The 17204-nt window shown below is 41.9% G+C and overlaps 1 protein-coding gene across 1 annotated transcript; it reads left to right on the top strand.

The window, feature by feature from the left end:
* The first annotated feature begins 300 nt into the window (after window positions 1-300).
* urb1 (URB1 ribosome biogenesis homolog) lies at window positions 301-13875 on the top strand. The gene is made up of 39 exons (XM_076736084.1): window positions 301-565; window positions 721-860; window positions 943-1094; window positions 1485-1614; window positions 1699-1795; window positions 1880-1965; window positions 2047-2172; window positions 2270-2400; window positions 2482-2677; window positions 2772-2909; window positions 3028-3201; window positions 3296-3428; window positions 3543-3665; window positions 3782-3894; window positions 4008-4127; window positions 4717-4833; window positions 4934-5072; window positions 5200-5358; window positions 5485-5684; window positions 5779-5997; window positions 6083-6268; window positions 6404-7241; window positions 7360-7564; window positions 7642-7828; window positions 7903-7961; window positions 8065-8252; window positions 8356-8466; window positions 8547-8610; window positions 8696-8864; window positions 9122-9224; window positions 9320-9480; window positions 9566-9677; window positions 9864-9970; window positions 10224-10367; window positions 10563-10672; window positions 10807-11019; window positions 11169-11410; window positions 12234-12806; window positions 13425-13875. The coding sequence occupies exons 1-39, from the start codon at window positions 439-441 to the stop codon at window positions 13613-13615; spliced, it is 6783 nt and encodes a 2260-aa protein (XP_076592199.1). The 5' UTR covers window positions 301-438; the 3' UTR covers window positions 13616-13875.
* The last annotated feature ends 3329 nt before the right edge of the window (window positions 13876-17204 follow it).

The raw sequence follows: 17204 nt of genomic DNA, 5'->3' as shown, positions 1-17204 counted from the left end.
GTTTTGTCAAAACTTAAAAAATAAACTAGATTCATTCAATTCTTAGTAAACTCCAGGTTTCTATAAAATGATGGTTGTTATCTCTGATACAGTGTAAAAAGATGAAGGCTCATTTGTCATAACATTCGAGCATAAAGCACAAACAATACATATAAAAATGTAAATGCCGTCTTGTGAGACCTCCTACCAGACCTACATCATCTGTGCAGGGCTGATGCAGCTGTAGCTTCAGAGCTGTAAAGGGTGGCGCAGGAGCAGGTTTCCTTTGCAGCAGCCTAAGCGGAACGAAAATTCAGCAGCAAACGTTTCCGACCGGATGACAGTTTCGCCGGACGGCCGTCTGTTTACACCTCAACGTGGGGTACTGTGACAGAACTTTAATGGCAGGGGATTAATTTAAACCAAAAGTTACTGATATTTGTTTTTACGCTTATTAAAATGGGTCGAAAGCGCCACAGCGAAGACTCGTCGGAGTCAAACACTCCGGGGAAAAAGGAGAAAGCTCAGGAGTTCAATGGGACCACTTTCAAAGCCATGCTGAAGGAGCCCAGCACAGCCATGAAGGGTGAGACCAAGTCATATTAGCGATGTAGCCGTTCATCAATCGCTCATTCGTCCAGTTTTGTGCAGTCAGTATTTGCCCACCGTCTTTCCTGCCCGCAGTATCTGCAGCGCTCTGCTCCTCTGCTCTGGTTCATTCTTACTTTTTATCGCCTGCAGGACTGGAGACATTCATATCTACCGCCAAGAAGCTGCCATGCTCGGACCTGTACGATGTGGTTGAAGGTTATATCAAAATATCCCTGGAGTGTGCCGAAATATTCAAACTGCTAGAGAGAGAAAAGCATGTGGAGAGTGAGGTGAGCTGGTTTCCTCAGTGGATGGGACTGACTGCCTGTTCTTTACCAAGTCAAGTTTTACTCACTTCTCTCCTCTGCCCAGATGATGCTGATCTTTGAGAGCCTGGAGATGATCCTTCTGAGGACAGCCAGTGACCTGTCCCATTTCAACATGGTTGGCAATGCCATTGTGAAAAAGACTGTTTCAAGCTACATGAAACTTCTGCAGGGATCTTTCCATTCGGAAAATCACAGGTTGGTGTAAATCAACTCATCAAGTGTAAAATTTGCCTCCTGCCCATGGCCCTAATGTGTTTTCTGTTGTAGGGCTGCAACTAACCATTATTTTCATCATCGATCAGTGAGCTGATTAATCATCTAATCTATAAAATCTCAAGAAATTGTAAAAAATACTCATCACAATTTTGCTTCTTTTGTTCAACCAACAGTGCAAAACCCAAAGTCTCTTTATTTACTATGATAAATGACGAAGAATAGCATCAAATCCTGACATTGGCAAAGCTGGAACCTGCAAATGTTTGACAGTTCTGCTTGAAAAATGACGATTGGTAGATTATCAAAATAGTGGGCGATTAAATTCCTTTCCATCGACTAACCCTTGCTGCTCTGTTCTGTTGTGTGCAGGTTTGTCCGTCAGTGCCTCGGTCTCCTGTCTGCCTTGGTGTCCCAGGGTCCAGAAGCTGCCAGAGAGGTCCTAAGTCACATTCACATCAATAAAGCTCTGTCTGGACTGGCAAAGAGAAAGGATAAGAAGGTGTGCTGTGGCATTTGCTGTTTTGAGTTTCCAGCGTGTGGAGATCGGTATCATGTGTTTACATTCTTCTCTGTATTTCTACAGGGGAGACCTGACATTCGCATGGCTTTTATCCAGTTTGCGCTGTCCTTTTTGGTGTCTGGAGATAATGCAGCAGTCGGACAAATATTAGAAATCAAAGGTACTGATTAGATAAGGATTCAAATATACACGGTGTGCTCTTATGTGTGTTGTGTTGATGACACGTTCATTTGGTCTGTGTCAGAACTGCTGCCAGAGATCCTGAGTACAGGTGTGAGGGAGGACAGGATGTCCATAGTCAGTCTGATTCTGTCCACACTGAGGACCAGAGTAAGTGCTCAGCAGCTCACACTCTCCTTTTCAAATTTATGGATTTGATAATTATATTTGTTGTTGCTTGTCTTGCCGCAGGTTGTACTGAACAAGGGCCTGAGTAAAACGCAGAAAGTGCGTTTTTTCACACCTGCCGTGTTGGCCAACATAGCGTCTCTGTATAAGTGGAACGGGATCGTGGATGCAACCACTGACGATAACACAGTGAGTTCTTTGCGTTTTGTCTTTGTTGAAACAAAGGCTCTGTTATCCAAATTTGCTTTTCAACCTGTGGATCTGAATTTTATTTATTTTCTCCAAGATGCAAGAGGACTCCGGGCATGCTGGGATATCTGCCGTCCGCGAACTTGTGCACAGTTTTCTTCTTGACCTGTGCTGCTCTCGTAAGCATGGTCTCAGCTTTCACGATGCTAGCTTTGGCACGGCTGGCAGGTCAGTAATCAATGGGTCAACTTTACTTTGTACTCTTCTGGAAGCTCGTCGGGCTGATCATTGGATTTTGCTTTTTTACAGAGCTGGTAACATTGTCTTGCTTCAGTTCTTGGTGGGGCTGAAGCAGGCCACAGAGGATGGGTTGGTGGCGGAGCTGGTGGTGAATGTGCTGAAAGTTAGCCCTGACATTCTGGCCAGATACTTTCAGGAGACTCATTATTCATACACCCCCCGGCCCAAAAGTGCCTGGCAGGACAATGTGAAGTTGCTTAAAAAGGTAATGCATGCTAGTATATTTTATTTTTATGAGAGTTATGTCTAGCTTGTCTATTTTGAAAAAAATAATGATCCTGTTTGAATTTATTTGTCAGATCTATGAAGCCCAGCCAGAGATGTCCACAGTCTTCCAGACTTGTGAGGTCATCCCTCTCCCTCGCCTGCTTTCCATGATGATTGTGATATCTCTTCCCCCGGTCTGTAACAAGGCCTTCTTCACACAGGGCCTCAGTGTAAGTGAAATTCAGACAGAAGAAATTCATCTGTGCTGCAGCTGCAGTACAAGCAAACACTAAAAATGTGCAGTACTTTGTCAAATATTTTCCAAATATCTCCTCTTGTATCCAACAGCTTGCCAACACAGCAGTGCAGCTCACAACTCTGTCCATGATGAATTTCATCTTGAAAAGAGCCAGTAAGAATATAGAGTACCTTTTGGATAAGGCTGAGTGCCACAGCTCAGGTCTGTACACTGCTGATGCAATGGGGGAATTGGTGCAGCAGTACAGGGAGACACTCAGCAAGGTAAGCTCAGGAAAGTCTGCTGTCTTAATGCCCACAAGCAGTAATGATGCGCCGTTAAACAATTCAAGTCTCCAATTTTCATTCTCTGTTCCAGATTTTGCCTGATATGACAAGTATAGTTGCGAAGTGGCAGTCTCTTAGCAAGAAGGAAAAGATGGATGATGAGGAGAAAAAGACCAAAACTGAAGAGACTGCAGCACAGAGAGATGATAAAAACGAAATCCCTGGTAATGACATTTACAGAGCATGTGCATTGTTTATGCTAATCAGTCCAGTAAAACAACAGGGATGACCAGCAAAGACATTCGACACTTGACTGTGTTTCTTTTTATGTTGAGCAGTTGCTGAGACAGCTGAGGTAGTCCTGCTGAAGGCTCTGATTCTTCAGGTCATATGTCTTTACCAGAAAGTAGTGCCACATCTGGTGAACCAGTGCAAATTTGACTTCAGCAAGCTCTTAAAAGGTGATGCTTTTTTTTTTTTTTTTATCATTGAGTTTATATATAAGTTCAATTTTTCCAGTATGATGCTGGTGGTTCTTCAACAAAGCCCTCAAAGTAGATTTTTTTCACCTCTCCAGGGATTGTGTCAGAGAAGGGAATAAGGGAAGAAGTTCCTCCAGTTTTGCAGTATCAGATACTGCAGCTGGCCTTAGATCTCCCTGCAAGCAAGTTCTCCTGGTTCCGCATACAGGTGAAGCTGTTCCACCGCTGGTTTGATTTCACGACTCAGACGTGTGTTTTCTGGGTGGACGGTGTTGCTTTATAATCAGCATTGTTTCTAATGTGTACTGTTTTCCTTCCCAGGATGTTGCAGACACAGAGTCGTCATCTGGAGAGAAGTCAGTACTTTACCTGCTTCTCAAGATGTTTGTCAGCAGCAGCAGCAGCCACCTGAAAACCTCCACACGGATGCTGGTTCTAAAAGTAAGCAACATTTCTTCTTTACATTTGCTTTCAGCTTGTGCTATATATGAAACACACAGATGCAGTTTATTGATATTTTAAGTAACTTCAAATCTTCCAACCAGACCTGAGACTCGATAATATTTTTTTTAGTTTACTTGTGTAAAGTGTTTTTTTCTCTATATGTTAGGAAGACCCATCATCAACTAGAGATAAATAGAAGAAAAACTCAAATGCACTTTTTGAATACGTTAGCACGTCCCCCAGTAGTTGCCAAGAGTAAAAGTACACCTCGGAGAATGTGTTATTTCATCTGATGGCACAGCATCATTTCCAGAGGGTATGTTAGCAGTTCCTCAGCTGCATCAGGGAACAGCTCAGTATTCACAGTTAAGAAAAGTAGCTTCCATATATTTGAAAGAGCCTCATGCATAATGATTCTGTGGTAAAAGTACATATTATGAAGTGAGAGCAGCAGACGCAGAAGTCTCTACATTAATATTTAACTCCAAAAGTTTCATATACACTTCACCAAATTTCTTCCAGCAGTAGTACTGAAACTGAAAAAAACAAACTGACGGCTGTTTTGTATTTCCTGCCTCGTTTCCAGGTGCTGAAGGACAGTGGGGTGTTTGAGTACACCTGGAATGAGCTTGAGCTCTGGCTCGACCAGCTAGCCAGAGTAGAGCCAGACCAACACGAGGCTGTCATCCAGTTCTTAGAGAGGGTGAGCCCATCTGCATCACATCTTTGTTTCAACAAAATACGACATTTTAAATCACGACAATAGTTACAATTGAGAATAAACTCATGGTCTCTTACTCCAGGTGTTGGTGAAGCTTGTGTGCAATTCTCACACATACACAGATAAGGTTGCCAGCCTGGTGCAGGAGGCAGCTTATCTGCAAACTAACCTGAGCAGCCAGGAGGGCGACGCTGCCAGTATCCCAGTCTCACACATCGATGGTGAGGGTTTAAAGACCACAGTCAAGAGAAAGTGGTGAAGAGTCAAAGTTAATTCATCTTCCTGCTGTAAGCATGGCTGCGAAACTTACTTATTTTACAATCTGACGTGTCTGACTCTGTCTTCTAGATGTCATAGACATGCTGGATGTCATTATGGAGGGGAATGAAGGTGAGATGGAGGAGTTCGGGCCATCTCTGAGTGAAGACCTCATTATCCAGACTTTCCCCTTCAGTGTGGTGGTACCTGCTGCCCTGGAGGCCCGAAACAAGCTGCCAGCAGACAAAGGTGAAGCTTGTCTACCTTAATTAGGACAAATAGTAAAATGTTGATGAACCACTTGTTTTCTCTGTACTCATTTCAAAACTATATATGTGACGTGTTGTTAACCAGTCTCGTCTTTTCTTTCCTCAGGGATGATATTTGAGTACTTGTCTGCGGTGCTTTCAGATGTGTTACACTGTCAGAGAGAGCCGCTCCCCCTCTGTCTGGCTCTGCTGCAGTACGATAAAGAGCTTGTGTCCTCAGAGCTCTCTGCTTCTCCTCATCCCTCCATCATATATCTTCATCAGTATTACTCCACATGGCTCCCACAGCAGTGCCGGGAAGAGCTGGTCAGTTTTTAATGGAACAAGACTTTCTTTAACTGAAAGGGTGACATACTTCTCGTTTATTTATGTAGAACATAACGGATCATTCTTCTTGCAGTTCAAGTCCTCTGAATGCCATTCAATGGGATTGTCAACACCCACTTCATTCACTGCACTGATGAAAGCTGCGTACAGCCAGGGAGTGAGCGCTTTGCTTGAGGACGCCTTCAGGAATAATGTGGAAGGAGCTCTAGCTTCCATGTTGATGGCTGAGTTTCCAGTAGCAATCAAGCAGATCTTACTCTACATAAAATCAGCAGTGGAAAACTTTGGCACGGTAAGAGCACAAAAGACGCTTGCTGCACAGTTGCTACAGTTACTAAGTTAAAAATATACACAACACATCGTTTCCCTCTGCACAGTTCTCCAAAGACACAGGAACTGCCCCTCTGAAGATATTAATGGGAATACTCCAGAATTTGTTGACCAAGTTACAAGGCTTTCAGGAGACCACAAACCCTGAGCCAGCAGCCGAGAACTCCCAAGAAGGATCAGACCTCTTCCTGGAAATCAACCAGTCGTCCACAGTGGAAGCAAATAAAGAGCAGGTTTGGAATAAATTCAGCTTTTATAGTGACTTTTATTTGATGTTTTTTTTTTCTTCAAATCTTAGTCAATATTATCAAGTTTAATACTGCTATTTTTAGAATTGCTGATTCTAATATGGCACCCTCTGTGTTTAGATCCTTCTTTCTGCACTTGGCTCCATCTTCAAGCATCCATGTTTGGAGCAGTGGTTTCTGGCTCTGGAGCTGGCGGCTTTGCCTCCTCACACGCTGAACCCGGTCAGACTAAAGCACATGTGTGCTCAGCTGAATGATGACATTCTGGCATTACTGAAGACCAGCACCCCCACTCTCCGTGATCTGGGTCACCTGAAGCTTATTTGTAGCTACATAAATGCTATAGAGAAAGCTGTGCTCAAAGAACTGATGGAGAAGGGCTCCCAGACTGCAACGAAACAGTCCAAACCTTTCCAGGCCCTCCTGTCTCTGAACAGCTACATGGACTCCTGTAGTCTGAGGGAGGTGGTCTCCAAGTTGTTACTCCTTCCCCAGAAGAGCCTAGTCTCCTCCAGCAGTAAGGGCACAAAAGCCGAGCTTAGTGTCTACGGTCATGCAGCAGTGCAGATCCTCACAGAGGCTAAAGCTAACTCATCCCAGGACCACAGCATCTTTCTGTCTCAGGCTCACATCCACGGCTTGGGGACCCTGCTGCTGTCCTGCTCCAGCCCTGCGCTGGAGGCCTTCGTGCTGCAGACTCTGTCGAGTGAGCCAGGCACCGCCAAGCTCATCCACACCAAAGTGCTGCTACACTGTCTTCAGTGGCCTCACCCAAACACTCAGGCCATCAGCTCTCTGCTGCTGCAGAACTGCTCCACACACCGCCTCTGCTTTGAGGTGTGGTGCCTCGAGCCAGCAAACATGGAGAAGCTCTCAGACCACACAGAAACATTCCTTCCACTAATTAACACTTACCTACAGGTGGCAAGTAGAGAGGATCCGGCCAAGCCCAGTGATGGTTTGTTCTAAAATAAGCTCTCTTTTGTCTTAAAGCACACAGGATTTATGTCACTCTTTTTTCTCGCATTATCACTTGTACATAAATTTAACTATGCTCATTTGCTGTGTTTTTATAGTGCAAAAAGAAGTTTTAAAGGCCTTGAAGCAAGCACTGCTTGGAAAATTGTCCCAAAGTGTTTTGGGAAACCTGACAGAAGACTCTGGAGCCCAGCTCGCTGAAACACTTGCCAGTCTGATCAAGCTCTCTGCAAACATCAAGGACACCAGGGACCTGATTAACAAGCTTCCCAACGCTCTTCAAAAAGTGGACAGTTTTGAAAGGTACTACTGAAGTCTTAATGCTATAAATAAATGATCAGTATCACAAGTTGTTCACTAAATGCTGTTTTCTCTTCCAGATGGCAACTAGTAGATGTTATCACTGATAAAGTGGCTGATTACCCAGAAGAACGAGAAACCTGGAGGAAGTCTGTCACCAGTGCTGCCCTCAAGTGTCTCATCGCCGCTTACAGTCACTGTAAAGATCAGACTGCTTCCCCGTCAGAGCAGGAGAAGAGCATCCTGGAGAGACTACAACGACTCCTGGTGGGTTTATGTTCCTCACACATACGTGTTTTGTTTTTAAGTCATGCATTTCATAATTTATCTCCTTTACACAGACGTCAGCTGAAGACGTCAGTGCATCTGAATGGAACAGTTTTGTCAAGAATGGACTGAAGTAAGATATTTGTCTAAATCCTTTCTGTCAGATGTCGGTTCAAGAGCAACACGTCAGATTATTGTTTTTAATCAATGACCTTAAAGACATTCTTCTCCTTTAGATATCGCTACAGAGATCATCACTTTCTGGACGCACTGAGGAACCTGTTGGAACTGATGTACAGCGGCAGTGAAGTCCAGAAGGATCTGATACCTTTATCTACCCTTCACATGATGACCAGCAGCCATTCTCTGTTCCTGCCCACCATGTTGGACACCAATGAAGAGCTTAGCATGAGTCAGGCTAAAGGTATGTATGGAGAAGAATAGAATGTGGAAAAATCTGAAATAACACACCTGAAGCACCTTATCCTTCAATTCTTTATTTTATTCTTATTTTGTTGTCATTTCAGAAGCATTAGTGTCTCTTCTTCTCTGTTTGGTGAAGAAATGCCCAGCAGTCTGCAATATCAATCACTTTGTTGTACTTTTGGGAGCATATGGAGTTACACTGAGTTCTACAGGTAAAACAGGAAATGTGAGCTTTTTCTTTCGTGTGTGTTTGTTATCTTTCTTGCCTCTTACGTCTTGTTTTGGTTCACAGATCAGAAACTATTACTGCTTCTTCAGGAATATGAACGAAACAATGTCAGTCTGCTCAAATTTCAGTAAGTCGCGTTCATATGCGTAAGCTGTACATGCAACAAGTAGCCTTGTTATTTGCAAAAACTGAATGTGTGTTTTCCACTGCAGATCCTTCTTGTGGGGCCCCGCAGCGGTGGAGCACCACAAGACCAGAAAAAGCCTGGGAGCTTCTCTGTGGAAGCAGGCGAGCTCAGACGACCTGTTGGCCCTGCTGAAAACTGACAAGATGCTCCAGACTATTGCACGCTTTCCCCAACAACGCAGAGTCATCCTGCAGGTTGGCATTTTAGTTCAGATTTACTTTCCAGAACAGCATTAAAATCAGAGGTTACCTTGTTTTCTCAAATACCTCTGGTAATATGCATGCAGAATGTGTAATAAGCCCACAGAGGAAGATGTTTGATGCGTGTCTTTTCAATGCTTTGCGATCGAGTGGCTGCAAATATCAGAGATGGATATGTAAAAAGGGATGAGTGAGAAAATTAGCTTTTTGTTATTTGAATAGACCTTTAATATCTATTTCTTCTCTAATAGGATGGTAAGGAGCTGCTGTACAGTAGCAATGCAGTAAAGGACCTTGGGAATTTGTATGATCCCTGTTTTCTTCTGCCTCTGTTCAGCACCATACTGCGGCCAGGTCAGTATATTCAGTTGCTGTTGTCATCGCCCCTAATCAGTTAAGGTTATCACTGCTTTGTTATTCTTACATTTTCCCCCTTTTCTGTGTGATAGAGTGTGTGATTGACTGCCCCAAGTTTGTATCCAGCCATGCCCTCGGAGTGACTGTAATGGCTCTAAGCAGCTATGACCCAAAAATGAGAGCGGCAGCGTATCACGTGCTGAGCTGTTTCTACCAACACCTGGAGGGTGCTCGATTCAGAGAGAAGAGACAGGTAAAGTGCTGGAGAGGTGGTGTGTTAGTATTTAAATATGACAGTCACCTCCAGAAACACTGATGAGCTTGTTTTTATCAAATAGCTGCTGTACTTGATGGATATGGTGAAGAATGGAATCCGACAGCAGAATCAAAGACTTCCATTTGTCCTGACCACTTACATCACCAAAGTGGCTCAGCAGATGCTCAAACCTGGTGTGTAACACATTGAGACTTTTTTAAACCAATCAGGAACTCAGCACCTTGAAATTTAAATCCTTTTTGTTTGTTGCAGCTGTATCTTCTAGCTATCTCTGGTATATATTTTACTGTTGCCTGCTACATAACCAAGTTTGCCGACAGGATCTTTGACGTTTTTGCTTGTTTTTCTTGATTTTTCAGAGGACCACATGTATGTGGTGTTAAACAGGTTTCTGCTGTCTCATCAGAGTTTGGACTTCAGAAGAGTCCCTGAGTTCTTCAAGTTATTCTATGGCTTTGACTTGGAGGTAATCAATCACAGATATACTGAAAACATTGTTGTTTTCTTGTACTGCAAGTGATTCATCATGATTGGTGAATTCTACCCTGCAAGAAAATAAATGACGGGCCAAATAAACACTGCTTGTGTCAACAGCATTTAACCTTCATCTGTTTGTTTTGCTAAGCTCAGGCCTTTTTTTAGACTCATCTTATCTGTTTTTCTGACGGGGTGTTAACCGTGAGGAAACCATGACTGATTTGTCTGCTTTTTTTCTGCAGCACAAAATGGAACGTGAGTGGATCTTGAGTGTGCTGGAGGACGGGATAAGTGATGGACACTGCTATGAATTATGTGACCAACAAGGCATCTTTCAGACCCTTTTGGGCTTCAGCAGCAGCCCCCTGTGCGATGAACGCTGCCAGGTACAGTGTGGGAATCACAGCGATGCAAAACAATAGCAGTGAAGTCATGACAGTCTGTGAGGAGAGGGATAAGTTCAGACCAGAACAGTTTGACATTAAACATGAATACGAACAGACTGAACTGCTCTTCATACGAAAAACAAATCAATAGAGTTATATCTAATGTGCATTTGTTCCACATGTGTCTCTCTTTAGGCACACATTATCAGGGTGTTATGCCAGGCCGCCCGCGTGACCAAAGCAGCTTATAACCTCACCAAGAGCTGTGGGCTCCTGAGCTGGATATTACAGGTGCTTGAAAAAAGGTAAGCTCGAGACTAAGGTCCAGTCCTAATTCTGGCTCTTTATTTTGATATTGTTATTCATATTACTACAATAATCTCTTCAGTCAGTTTCGTATTTGCTGTGTAAGTCTGTACTTGCTTATTATCCTCCTCAGGAATCTAGACCAGCAGCTGCTCAGTGCCATCATAGATCTGCTCCATGTGCTGTGGTTTACTAACCTTGGACAGAAGGAGAAGCAGGTGGATGGAGCCAAGACCTCCTCCTCCTCCTCCACAGAGGAGAAACCTCAGAGCTCAGTGAAGTGTCTCCCACTTCCACTCATCAGTGAATTTCTGTGTGTGGCAACAACTATCAGCAGACACCTCAGGTAAAACTCTTCAGCTCCTTGACCCAAAACCTTTTAATCATAGGCTGTGCTGCTGACAAAAGTCAAGATGTCAGCCGAAACCATATGTAATAAATGTTAACTGTCTTTTGGTCAAGGACGTCAGTGTTTGTTTGATCTCCTCCTGTCAGGTTGTGTGTGAAGGCCGCTCAGCTCAGCCTGTTTCTGCAGACTCTTTGCTCTATACTGAAGCATCGTGGGACAGCTCTCACTTTAAACAAGCAGGCTGACCGGCTAACACTCCACCCGCAGCCTCTCTCTTGTACCGAAGCCCTGGCTCTGCTTCTCTGCTGGGCCTCCCTGTCCCGCAACACAACGCTCCTTACCCAAATACAAGCCTTGTCTGAAAAACACAAAGTGAAGGAATTGCTGGGTGAGTGCCATTAAGTGTATCGTTCAGCAAATTCTGCAACACTGAGAAGCTGTAAACAAAGCTACAAATGTTGTCATGGTTGTACAGTGCAGTACAAAATACTGTAAACACGGAAGGGAAAAGGAGATAATTACTGTTATTAACACTGCTGCAGCGGTTGAACATAATGAGTTATTTGTAGTGGAGATTTAATTACCACATAATTAATGTGTTTCATTAATTAGTTTTTTTGTCTACACTACTGCTCAAACAGGTCTTTTGTGTGACTTTGAGAATTACATAACTTGCTAGCTATAGATTGTAGATACTGCAGATTGAAAAACTATGTTTTCTAATATATCATATCTAATTTGTATCCAGGCAGCAAGTCTTGGTTTGCAATTAATTCTATTCTGTTTAGGTCCTGCTCTGTTGACCTTATGAGCCATCTGAACAGTTAAATAGAAAACATACAGCCAAAAAAGCCAACATTTATTCCCACAAATTATGACTCATATTTAATATTAGGCTTTCAGGCTAAGAATGAAGCCAGGCCCACGTTCGAAAGTTTGCACCCTGCAAGACAGTAACAAGACCAGCTCCAGTCAGTAACTGCTCCAGGGTGGCTGCTCTCTGGCTGACCCTGTGTTCTCCTCTCTGTGGGGAAATTAACAGAAATGAAGCTTAAAAACATTGTTACATGTGATGGCACGACATGCTGGCCTCTGTCATCGTGTACCATTATACACAGTGGACAGTTTAGATCTTTGTTCTGTTTCACAGCGTCTAAATCATTACTTGTTTCCTTAATGGCATAAACAGTTTTGTTCGTCTTCCTCCTCAGGGATGGGGAAGGATAAGACCCGAGGTAAAAGTTCCTTTTCCAAGGTCCATGTGCCAAAAGACAACCTGGCAGAGGATGCTGAGAATGAGAAACAAGTAGACAGCCTCCTGAGAGAATGTAAATCTTACCTTGGCAGTGTCTTTGTTCACTGGGAGCCTGTGTTTCCCAGCGCTGAACCCCAGCAGGCTCCACACAAACTGGATCCCAGTCGGTTGGCTGGTGATACTGCGCACCTGCTCACCAAGTGGTCCCTTAGGTGCTTGGTGGAGGACTCATATGATGAAAAAAGAGCACAAGAATTTTTGTGCTGGGTCAAAAAGGCTGTGATAAAACACAGAGAAATTGTGGATGTTGTGCTACTCGATGCTGGCTTGAAAGCTGACCTCCTTCGACTCCACCATCAGGCCTTTGAAGCTCAGAGTCACTCCAGCATTTCGGCAAGATTGGAAACCATCCAGCTGTTTACCAGCATTATGGTATGCTTGCTAGAGACCCAAGGCCACCTTCCAGAACTGCATGAGGCAGTGGTCTCTGCCTGCCTGCCAGAAGCCACACATGATCAGTCAAGACGTGGTAAGAGCTCATGTGCATGCCAAAAAATATTATATATCAGCGTCCCACCATAACTGATTATCAATATGTGCATTTTGGTACAGATCCAGGTGCAGGTTGATTTTTTTTTTAATTTTTTTTATTTTCCTTTTTTAAGATAGCTTTTTTTAAAAACCACTTATTTTCCTTTTCAGTAGTGGACTATGAAAGTGGATAAAGACATTGTGTTTTTCAACATTTATTATCATTCCCATCAAATACCAAATGTTAGTGATGTGGCGCTCATACTAAACAATTCAGCTGTGTTGCTAAAACACATTTGCAGAAATCTTATTAATTACATTTCCAATAAGCATGGAGGAAACTTGATTTTGACTGGCTCTCTGGCATGACTGTCGTAGAAGATATGCTTACCAGATAAGGATAATTTAGATATTTTTTAATGGTCTTAAATTATTAACCTTATTTGACTCATGCAGTACAAAGAACACTAAGTAAAATATTAAAAACAGAAACATAGACGCATGTTTATTTTTTCTGTCAGTATCTGGAAAAAGACAGATTTCCTGTGATAGTGTCCTTAAGGAAGATGACTGTTGAAGTGTATATTAATGAAGCGTCTTGTTTTCTCCTTTCCAGAAGCAGGCCTGTTTCTGTTGTCGCTCTACATCAGTGAGCTGTGGAGTGGAGCCACGTCAGCAGAGCTGTTCCTGTCTCATGTCAGTTTGGTGACCAGAGCCAAGTGTAAGAGACAGAAAGCAGCCAAAACATCACTGACTCAGACTGCCATAAGGGCCATCTGTGAAGACGTCATCACCATGAAGAGTTAGATTTGACATCTGAACACTGCTGAGGTCTTTAAAATAAGAAAGCCTGTAATCTTTCATTTTGCTGCTTTGTTTGTTTCTTGAAAAAACATATTTTTGTAAAACTCTGTTGTAATACCTGTTATAAATTTAGGATTTTTTTTTTTTTTGTTAATGTGTGATGCCTACATTACTTATTCTTTAAACTGTAATTGTATGTGAACATTTTGGGTTTTAGACACAAAAGCTTTTGTGGACTAAATTAAATATGTTTGATTCAATGCAGTAAAGCCTCCTTATTTTTTTCACAAACAATTTTATTTTAGTACTATGAAACAAGTATCACATCATACATAAACAGTGAAGATAAAATAATAAAACAAGGCTGTTCAGACAAGAAATATAAGGATCCTCCATCCTGAAGGTTTACAGGTCAAGATAGAAAATCCCTCTGAGGATAAATTAATACTCTCTACAGGGAGGTAGTCTATGAGCGTCTTCCAAATGTTCAGAAATGACTGATTAAGCAAAGCGCTGATCCTCGCATGTGCTAATAAATTACATATCTCTTTGTACCAAAAGTGACATTAGGAGGGATTTCCTGGCTCCATTTTAACAGAAGCAATAATTTATCCAGCAAATTAAATCTGAGAAAGGGAAATTACACATTTTTAGAGGATAAAGGTTCTTCAGTTCAGTCCAAAAGATTCAGGGCACTGAGTTTGGAGTTGCAGAAAAGACATGGGAGAACCTTCCAGGAATAGATCAGCCATGACCCTAATGCCCATGGAAAAAGCTGCCTGCTTGACAAAGCACAATAATACACCCATGCTCTCCTTGTACTTTTAACATCTAGGCTACATGTGCACATACATTTTGTTTATTGATGATCACAAGAATATCTTTGTACTTTGTAGGTATTCAGTGAAATGGAAAGAAAGCAGAATCATTGGCTACTCTTTTTTACACACAGCCTCAAAACCACTAATCTCAGATTTTTGTCTCCCCAACACATTTCCACAGCTGCATTTCCATCATTCTGATTTTTAATTTGTGTCCATCATCTCAATTTTTTACATTTTTCTTCACAACCATAACATGTGCTCGCAGTTAGCTTCAGCCTCGAGTCAAATAGTTGATGGTCTGTGACTTCGTCTGATTTTGGGTCTGTGACACCTGCAATAACAATAAGATTTTTTAAAAGTTAGAGACTAATTTAGCATATAACAAGAATTTAAAGTCACAACATCAATACCAGAAAATCCAATATATACCAAATATAAAGACACATGACACAACACATGAATACACAAAACAAAAAATATATAAGAGGCAGCTCTTTCCTCCTCAGCTTCTCTGGGCTCAACATCAGTATTTGTGCCATATAGTCCTTCTCCAATTTGCTCCACTTATCTTCTTTCGTAAAACATTCCATCTATTTCCTGCTTAAAGTTCATTGTGTTCTTTTCAAATTTCTTTTTCTTTCTTTCAGTCTCCTTATACCCCATTATCATCTCTTCAAGCTTATCTTAAGTGAGTGCCAAGCTGGTCTTCAGCTCCTGTACATCTCTAATAACACCATCCAGTCTTTTGTTAGTTCCATCCATGATTGGCTGAATAAAGGGTTTGAGGATATCCTGCTGCTGAGGTAACATCTCTTTGTAGAATTTTTTCTGCTTTTCCAGTAACTGGGAGAGTACATTCTTTGTAACCACTGAATGATCCTCACAAAGGGATGCTTTGGCATGTTTAGGAGGCATGATCTGTCTCGCCAAGATGTACCAAGAGATGAAAGATGTTGGATATGTTGATATCCAGCCAGGCCTGTATGTCAGATGCCTAGTAGGCCCAGAAGTCCTTCAACTCTGTCTACAGCCACAAACTCAATAGCTGCTCTACTGCTGTCCACAATGTTAAGAGAAACTGTGGATCAAAATCATCTTCATTCAGGTTTAAATTGTCTTAAAGAGTTAGAGACAGGTTTGCACAGATTCTTGACAGATTTAGACAAAACAGATTATCAGAGACCAGGCATGCAACCACAAACCGCCAAGCGATATTTATAGGATAAAGTGTTTTTGTAAGTAAATGTACTTCCCTCTACTGCCATTGAAAGCAGTGAGACTTTGAAAGATTATGCATCACACTTACCAAGGCAAGTTTCCACTGTGAGACATTAGATTCAAACTGAGAAAGAGGAATACCACAAAAGCAGCCAGGATGACCCAAAATATTATAACAATTGAGTCTGAAAGGAAAGAGGAAATGATGTTGATGTTATCTTCACAAGAAGACAAATACAAAAAAAGTGTAGAAATCATAAAGACTTACATTTATTGTATTTCAGCTTGGTCTCATCCACAATTACAAGATCAAGATAATCGTAATAGTATTCCCATTCATAGTGAACAGTGATGGTTGAGTTCTCCATTAAAGCCATTGTCTTATTATGGGAGAGAAATAATGGTGTCTCGTCCCAAAAGGTTGGTATAGAAAAAAATGATAGCTATTCAGCTAAGGTAAAAAGCTAAATTGATGTTGTTTCATACAGATGTCAAAAGTTGATCCTGTGTATTTCAGCACGTCTGGAGAGAACTCCCTCCAATCCTCACCCACATGTATGTTTGTATGCTCGACTCCAGATTTTTTTTTTTTTTTCCTTCTGGGCAGTTCTATCAGCACATTGCAGGAGATGCATGCAGTGTGCTGGTTTGGCCACAGGAGTCCAGTATAGAGCCATTCAACACAGTGCAAGAAAAAGGTCCAGGGAAACAGAAATAGAATTGGAAAGGGTAACACGATAAATGAAAATATCTAATGTTTTGTCTCAGTGCTCAGTTTGTAACTAACGAGTGGGCCTATAGGTGGCAGTTCGGTATGGCCAAATAAAATAAAAATAAGGAAGTAATTTCACTTGTATCATCTTAAAAGTGTGCTCAAAAACTCTCTCTTATACATATATACATAAAGAAAGAACAGCCTATACAACAGCTTGTAATGTATGTGTGTTTATCATCATTCAGGGCAGGAAGAAAAATCAGATGCTATAGTTTTCACTTCACCTGCATCGAACAAGAGATGAAACAAAAACAAAAATCAATTGAGAAATTTTTCCCAGAATGCGAATATGTGTCTGCAACATAATGTAATGCAGTCAGGTGAGGCGGTGTTGAAAGCTGTTGCTCCTGAGCAGCTGACCAGTGTCCCCTCCTCAGTCCACAATCAAGACTGCAGCTGCAGCTGGCTGAGCAACAGCAACAGCACTTATTGAAACTGTATTGCACTGTATAGTCATTGTATTATTAAAATCTACTGTATGCACAATATGCACTCAATCAGACCTATTTGTCTATGTTAGGTCACTGAGTGAACTTGCTCCATGATTGTATGAATGAGGTAATGAATGAATTCAAATATGTAAATAAAGACTGAAATCAGCCTGCATGGCTGGGTGTTAAAAGTACAACAAATTTGGCTATTTTGTGACAAATTTGGCTTTTGCTTTGCTGTGTTTTGAATACCCCTTAGTTACATACTAGAAAATAGCATATAAATAAATAGGGTAGTTTGCAATATTTAATTATCCCAGTTCCAACAAGCAACCAACATTTTA

The sequence above is a fragment of the Chaetodon auriga genome, chromosome 7 (assembly GCF_051107435.1).
Source record: "Chaetodon auriga isolate fChaAug3 chromosome 7, fChaAug3.hap1, whole genome shotgun sequence".
NCBI classification, from domain to species: domain Eukaryota; kingdom Metazoa; phylum Chordata; class Actinopteri; order Chaetodontiformes; family Chaetodontidae; genus Chaetodon; species Chaetodon auriga.
The sequence above is the reverse complement of the archived record's forward strand: the minus strand, read 5'-3'. Positions and strand labels throughout refer to the sequence as shown.